At 45.4% G+C, this 7,455-nt stretch overlaps 1 protein-coding gene across 1 annotated transcript; it reads right to left on the bottom strand.

Annotated features, from left to right (window-relative positions):
- Positions 1-2,997: 2,997 nt before the first annotated feature.
- LOC132591456 (zinc finger protein 546-like) lies at positions 2,998-4,812 on the bottom strand (the record flags this gene model as incomplete). The annotated part of the gene is made up of 1 exon (XM_060270081.1): positions 2,998-4,812. A coding segment is annotated over one exon (1,542 nt), but the record flags the coding sequence as incomplete, so codon positions are not given.
- Between the last annotated feature and the right edge of the window lie 2,643 nt (positions 4,813-7,455).

Here is a 7,455-nt window from a genome sequence, read left to right as displayed (position 1 = left end):
CCAGAGCAGCACACAGAAATGCCGTTGACCTTCCCGCTTGGAGCGGTACCTATTTATCTACTTGCACTTTGACGTGCTTTCAAACTGCTAGGTTGGCAGGAGGAGCAGGGACCAAGCAACGGGAGCTCACCCCTTCGCAGGGATTTGAACCGCCGACCTTCTGATCGGCAAGCACCAAACCCACAGCGCCACCCGCTGTCCCTGCATGTAGTGCTAAGAAGACCCTGAAGCCCATGCCAGTACAGCAGAGGCCGGAGAAAGCCATGTGAGGGCCGGTGAGTGTGGCAGCCAAGTCACATGAAGCTCCTGGGCAATGTTCTGTCAAGCGATGGAGGACAACACAGTAATAAAAGAAAGCACGGTAACCTTTTTTTTGGGGGGGGGGAATAGAACCTGCAAGCCACGAAAGAACAGTTGTTTTCACAGTATGTTTTGCTCTTTCTGAATGTTTTTCTTATAACAGTGTGTTTGCTGGCAGGGTGGTGTTGAGCTCTGAGATGATTCTTAATAGGCAGCAGTTTGCTTCCTACACTCTTGCGTCCACCTTGTGTAGCAGCCTCTGTGGCCTTATGGCTGGTGGGTGTGCTGTCATTGGCTCCTGCACAGTATTCTTGCAGTTGAGGCCAGGAAATCTCGCCCCTTTCCTCTTTTACAATGCACGCTGTTCAGAGTGGGCTCTCAATCCTGGGCTGAGATTTTTATTCATCTGTAGGGTACTTGAATATGATTATAGCTATTTAAATTCTGCCAGCCAATACTCACTTTTAAAAGGGTTGGAAGATTTAGAGCTACAGTTCTTGAAATTTGCTCACAGACCATAATCTTGATTATTTACTTTTAAAGGCTCCCCATTTTCTTCTTTGCCTGTGTGCTTTGAGTTTCTCCCAACTTTCCACCATCTCATTAAAATGTATTTTGGCCCAAGGTAAGCTACCTATACTTTATTTACATATATATGTAGATTTGCCTGGTTTCTCTTAGCTCTGAATACTCAACTCGTAACTTGCAGCTAAATATGGGGACTGATTCTATTGAAAAAGATCATCTGGTTATATCCATGTAAGTTATACTTGAGTAAACCTATTGAAAACAATTGATCTCATAATGATCATTGTTTTCAATGGGTCTACTCTGAGTAGGGCTAGGATTGGAGATATCTCATTATGTCTGTGATGTGGTGAAGGCTTCTCCTGTGGTATTTTGATCTATGATGACCTATTCACACACATGACTTCTGGATGATGTGGAAGTCCAAGAGATGGGTGTGAACCAGCCCTCAGTTATCTTGCTCCATGCCAGTTGAATGGCTTTCACTGGGACTCTTCTTGGAATAAGTTGTCTGGGGAGTTTGACTTAAAACTCATCTCAAGAAAGGAAGGGGATGGGGGGAAAGAAAAAAACGAATCCTGGAATTTTATACAAAATGAATTGGGCAGCTTTCTCCCAGAGTCTGAGAAACTGCTTGGTGTGTGAGTGTGTGTCCCCATTCCTGTAACTATTGCAAAGATATTTTGAGAATGCTCCTTACGGATCTTGAAGCAGATGTTCTGCAGAACCTTCCTCCTCCCATACTCCAGGTGTGAAGTTCCTTTGTTACTGCTAATGCAAATGCTGGTGTGAGAGAAAGAGTGCGATATGAACCTTTAGTTTGCTAAGTTCAGGTGTACCTTCCAGCTGCCCATGGCATGAATTCTCCTTTCCTGTGAGCTGTGGCTCTTGTGCTCTGAATGCCTTGGACAAGGAGTCGCCAAAGTGCATTTTCATCCTAATGTTTAAAACGTGATTGGACAAACCCTCAGCAGCTGCTTGGAAAGGCACCTTTTACTTACTTGCCTTTTAAGGCTGCTTTCAGGGGGGTTGTGGCCTCGAACCACAGTTCCTAGCCCTGTCTGAGGTGAACCAGAGGTTACTGCACATAGGTCTAGCATAGCATCGACCCACCTTGCACATAACACTAAGCTTAGCAATGGATTCCTGGAGAGGAGATTGCAGTCACTTTGCTTGTCATGTGCTGCTGCTGCAAACTAAACCATGGTTCCTTCCCCCCTCCAGGCAAGCCATGAGGTCTAACAAAGCTTTGTCCTTGAGGTTCACAGGCATAGTCCGCCCCCATGCTAAAATAAATAAAGAAACACTTCCGAAAATTTTAAGGGGTCAAGTCTCCTGACATGAACTGAGGCGCAATGCTGAATCAGTTGGAAAGGGAGAATAAAATCCAGAATGGTCGGTTAACTGGTGTGCTTGACCCCGTACATAGAAGGTAGTCAATATGGTGTTGTACTACAATGTTTTTGGGTGTAGCCCACAGCACTGGAGGCCTCTGTATTTTGCATTTTGCTTCAAAGAGGAAGGAGCCAATATTATCCCAGTACTCAGTCATCCCCCCACCTACAGAGGGAATTTCCTGTGCCTCGTTTTTTTTCTGAAGGAAAAATTGCTTCAAAAAAGAACCAATCAAATAGGCTGCAAGCATGGGCGTAGCCAGGGGGGCAGGGTTGGGCAGCCGCCCCCAAATCAATAAAAATCAATACAAGTACAAAGCAAACTGAGGATCTGCCCCCCCCCCCCACAAAAAAACCAATCATGGCTACGCCCACTGTTGCAGGTTATCTGTACATGAGCTTCCAATCCAATAACTGGATTCGCACATTGGTCCTTTCCTAGTTGTGGCACAAAACAGTAGCAACACCTGATGCCAGATGCTCAGGAATTACTTCCACAGAGACGGGCCTTGGCTGGAGCCTGGAGCAGCCAATAGGGAGGAGCCAATAGGGAGCCAAGGCAGGGAGGAGAGAGAGAGGAGGAAACAGTGGGTCAAAAACTCTTCGGAATATAAGATGCTCAGGGGACAAATTGGGCATGAGAATAATAATAATAATAATAATAATAATAGCCTCCCTAAACAAGGCTGCCTTCAGATGTCTTCTAAAAATCTGGTAGCTGTTTTTTTCTTTGACATTTGATGGGAGGGCGTTCCACAGGGCGGGCGCTGTTGTGTAGTGGGTCTTCAGTGATTTCAGCTCAGTGCAAATAAGAAGCAGGAGGCGAGGATCTGGTACAACATCTCTTTACTTCAAAGAACAGGTAAGAGCCAGAACACAGGGAATGGGGAAAACTGGGACTTATATAGTAACAGAGACAACAGGTGCCACCACCGAGAAGGCCCTCTGCCTGGTTCCCTGCAACCTGGCTTCTCGCAACGAGGGAACCGCCAGAAGGCCCTCAGTACTGGACCTCAGTGTCCGGGCAGAACGATGGGGGTGGAGACGCTCATTGGGTTTTGTGATGAATGCTTTGATGGGAAGTCAGATGGTTGCTGCGACTAAAGCTCTTTCCACATTCCAAGCACTGATAGGGTTTCTCCCCTGTATGAATTCTGTGATGGGAAGTGAGATTGGAGCTATGAGTGAAGCTCTTTCCACATTCCAAGCACTGATAGGGTTTCTCCCCTGTATGAATTCTGTGATGGGAAGTGAGATCGGCGCTCAGACGAAAGCTCTTTCCACATTCCAAGCACTGATGGGGTTTCTCCCCTGTATGAATTCTGTGATGGGAAGTGAGATTGGAGCTATGAGTGAAGCTCTTTCCACATTCCAAGCACTGATAGGGTTTCTCCCCTGTATGAATTCTGTGATGGGAAGTGAGATTGGCGCTCAGACGAAAGCTCTTTCCACATTCGAAGCACTGATAGGGTTTCTCCCCTGTATGAATTCTGTGATGGGAAGTGAGATCGGAGCTATGAATGAAGCTCTTTCCACATTCCAAGCACTGATAGGGTTTCTCCCCTGTATGAATTCTGTGATGGGAAGTGAGATTGGAGCTATGAGTGAAGCTTTTTCCACATTCCAAGCACTGATAGGGTTTCTCCCCTGTATGAATTCTGTGATGGGAAGTGAGATGGCTAGAGTGACTGAAGCTCTTTCCACATTCCAAGCACTGATAGGGTTTCTCCCCTGTATGAATTCTGTGATGGTAAGTGAGATTGGCGCTCAGACGAAAGCTCTTTCCACATTCCAAGCACTGATAGAGTTTCTCCCCTGTATGAATTCTGTGATGGGAAGTGAGATAGGCGCTCAGACGAAAGCTCTTTCCACACTCCAAGCACTGATAGGGTTTCTCCCCTGTATGAATTCTGTGATGGGAAGTGAGATTGGAGCTATGAGTGAAGCTCTTTCCACATTCCAAGCACTGATAGGGTTTCTCCCCTGTATGAATTCTGTGATGGGAAGTGAGACAGGCGCTCAGACGAAAGCTCTTTCCACACTCCAAGCACTGATAGGGTTTCTCCCCTGTATGAATTCTGTGATGGGAAGTGAGATCACCATTGTAACTGAAGCTCTTTCCACATTCCAAGCACTGATAGGGTTTCTCCCCTGTATGAATTATGTGATGGGAAGTGAGATGGTGGCTGTGGCTGAAGCTTTTTCCACATTCAAAGCACTGATAGGGTTTCTCCCCTGTATGAATTCTGTGATGGGAAGTGAGATGGCTAGAGTGACTGAAGCTCTTTCCACATTCCAAGCACTGATAGGGTTTCTCCCCTGTATGAATTCTTTGATGGGAAGTGAGATTCTTCTTGAAACTGAAGCTCTTTCCACATTCTCTGCACTGATACGATTTCTCCCTCCTCTGTGTTCTTTCGTGTGAAGTGAGACTATTCCTCTGAAAGAACCTCTTTCTCTGATGAGAAGAGGACTGGGAGTTCTGACGGATGTTCTCTCCACACTCTGAATATTTATTTGGCTTCTCCTCTATGTGGATTCTGTTGTGGTCCCCCTTGTTCTTCCCTTCCAATTCATCACCATCTGCAATGAAGAGAGAAGCTAATTAGAACCTCAGGAAGAAATGGAGCTCCAGGTTATTGAACAAAGTTAATGAATGCCTGTGATAGAGGAAGAACTGAAGAATGTTAGATGTGAGGCCTTACTATAATTAATTCCCACTGCTTTCCCCCCCTCCTAGTATGAACTGATGTATTGCTTGGCTTTCATCTGGAAATGGATTTTGTTTGGCTCAATCCTGGAATCCACTCCATCCCCAAGGTCAGTCATCTCTTTAGTCAACCAAATACAGACAAAAACAAAAACAAATCTGATCTTCTACAACTTTTTGTAGTGGAGGTTCATCACATAGAGGTATGTATGAAATTTAAAAATGGATATTATCATCCAACTTTGTCGGTGAAACAAACAGCAACATCTTCACCAACGCACTTCCCAACAGCTGTTGCCTCAATCTGGTTGGACTAAATTTAAATTTATACGCAAATCACTTTTTCCACATTAAACCTGTTCCCTCCCATGTTCAGGAGAAGACCAACTCTGTATTGTTTCAGTGTTAACAGAAGAGGACAAATGACTATGACTCACACTTAATCTAAGCACAACGGCCACAAGAGCTCCTGACTAGGCATTCAGCTATGCGATGTTGAATGTTCTTTGCTCTCTGCTGTTTCCTCGGGTTTTTTTGTTTTAGTTTAAAGCAATTCATGAATTTAGAACTCATAACTGACCAGTAATGATGAATCATGTTATAGATATTCCTGCAAATTTATTCTGTTAGTTTTGAGATATACAAATGACACAAGAAGACTCGGTCTACATATTTATATCATTTAGTGGTCCTATGTTGCTTGTTTTTAAAAGCAAATAAAAGGCTATTCCAAAAAGGAAAGAGAAAGGCAACACACAGTGGCCCCATCTACGTTCAATCTGCAAAGCAGGATCAGGTCACTTTAAAGAGTCATGGCTTCTAGTGCTGCGCGATAGATCAGTAAGTTGTCTGACCTTGGTAGGGCATCCAGATCACAGTACTGGTTTTAGACATTTTGAGCTGCGGTGGCCGGGGAGCTGTGATGTATTCCTAGCTCAAATGGCCTGCAGATGACACAAGGTGCTCCCCTTCTCCATCTCCATCCGCCTGCCTGCCTCCCCCCACCCCCAAGATGAGCAAGCCCCAATACCTCTCTGGCTCCATCCCTCCATGCCCCTGGGACTCACCCGATCTCTCGGAGGTCCCTGGGAGGGAACACTCAGAGGTTGTGGGGAGGGAAGCAGGAGACAACCTCACCAGGTCAACCGTCCACCTCCCCCCTTCCATCCTCGCCAGGTTTGCAGGATCCGTCTCTTTTGTCCTTCCTGAGGAGTCAAGGAGCCAAAACAAGCTGCAGGGTCCTGGGAGAGAGGAAGAAGCAAAGGGAGCCTCAGAGGCAGGGCCGTATTAAGCATATCCGGTGCCGTGGTGCAAAGATCCTTCTGGCGCCCCCCCCCCCCTTTCCCATAGTTGTCAACCTTTTTAAGGGGGGGGAACCCCAAGGTTCCCTAGAGTTGTTGACTTTTTAAGGGAGCTGACAACACGCTTACACATTATCTCTGCTTGGGAAAAGAAAACAGGAAACTTTTTTTAAAATTTAATTGAATTTTTTAATATGATTCTTATAAAGGTTGACATAACAACAGTTCATTCCCCGTATCTTTACAGTTTCCCCCAGTCTTTCCCCCTCCCTTCCCACCCTCCCCATAACCGGGCCTTCCTTCTTCATATCTTTTAACCATGTACACAGTCTCTTCCTTTTTGCCTGTATATTCGGGTTGGCTTCTCCCCTTTCTACCCAATTCCTGTAGAATGCCCACTTATTTGTGATTTTTTGACATTTACTTTCCCATCTATCCTCAACTCCTATCTGTGCAAATATTTCTGATTGTACATATTCAAAAACAGAGTTGTTCCATTTTTCCATATTCCATTTAGCTTTTCCTTTCCATCCTAGAGCAATAATTGCCATTCCGGCTAAAATCATGATCTTATACAGCTCTTGCTTGTTACTTTTTACATTGTAATTACCCAGTATTCCCGAAAACAGCAAGTCCCTATTAATTTCTATGTTTATTTGGGATAATCCAGAAATTACCTTTATTATCTTTTGCCAATATTCCTTAACCAAATTGCATTATTAATGAATTTTTAAAAGAAATTAAAAAAAGAAGATGGGCTGCAATCCTATGCAGCCCTTGCACCCAACCTGCACCTAAAAATGTGCACAAACTTGCAGCAGAGAATTGCAGAGTAGGAATATGGGGGAGGGCAGGCATGGGCATAGCCAGGATTTATGTTAGGGGGCAGAATCTCAGTTAATTAAGGATTTAATTGGACTCCCTTGGACCCAAGGAAGCCCCGCCCTGCAAAACTGATCACAAGATGCAGCTGCGCACACCATGGCCATTAACTGGGGGAGGGGCCTCAAATATTTTATGGGGGGCACCAAAGGGACCTCGGCCCTCGGAGTTGCCTCTTATGCAGTCAGTCATGGCTGGCTGGCAGACCTGTTGACTGTGTTCCTTAGGTTATAGGCACGCCTGCCAAGACCCCAAAGTGTCTCCTGTTAAGGTGCCCTGGGGTTATGCCAATCTGTGAGGAAGAGAAGCAGAATCTATTGCTCCCCCTCCCCCTTTTTGG

This window comes from Zootoca vivipara, chromosome W, assembly GCF_963506605.1.
Source record: "Zootoca vivipara chromosome W, rZooViv1.1, whole genome shotgun sequence".
In the NCBI taxonomy this organism is placed as follows: Eukaryota; Metazoa; Chordata; class Lepidosauria; order Squamata; family Lacertidae; genus Zootoca; species Zootoca vivipara.
Note: the sequence above shows the minus strand (reverse complement) of the source record. Positions and strands in the feature narration are given on the sequence as shown.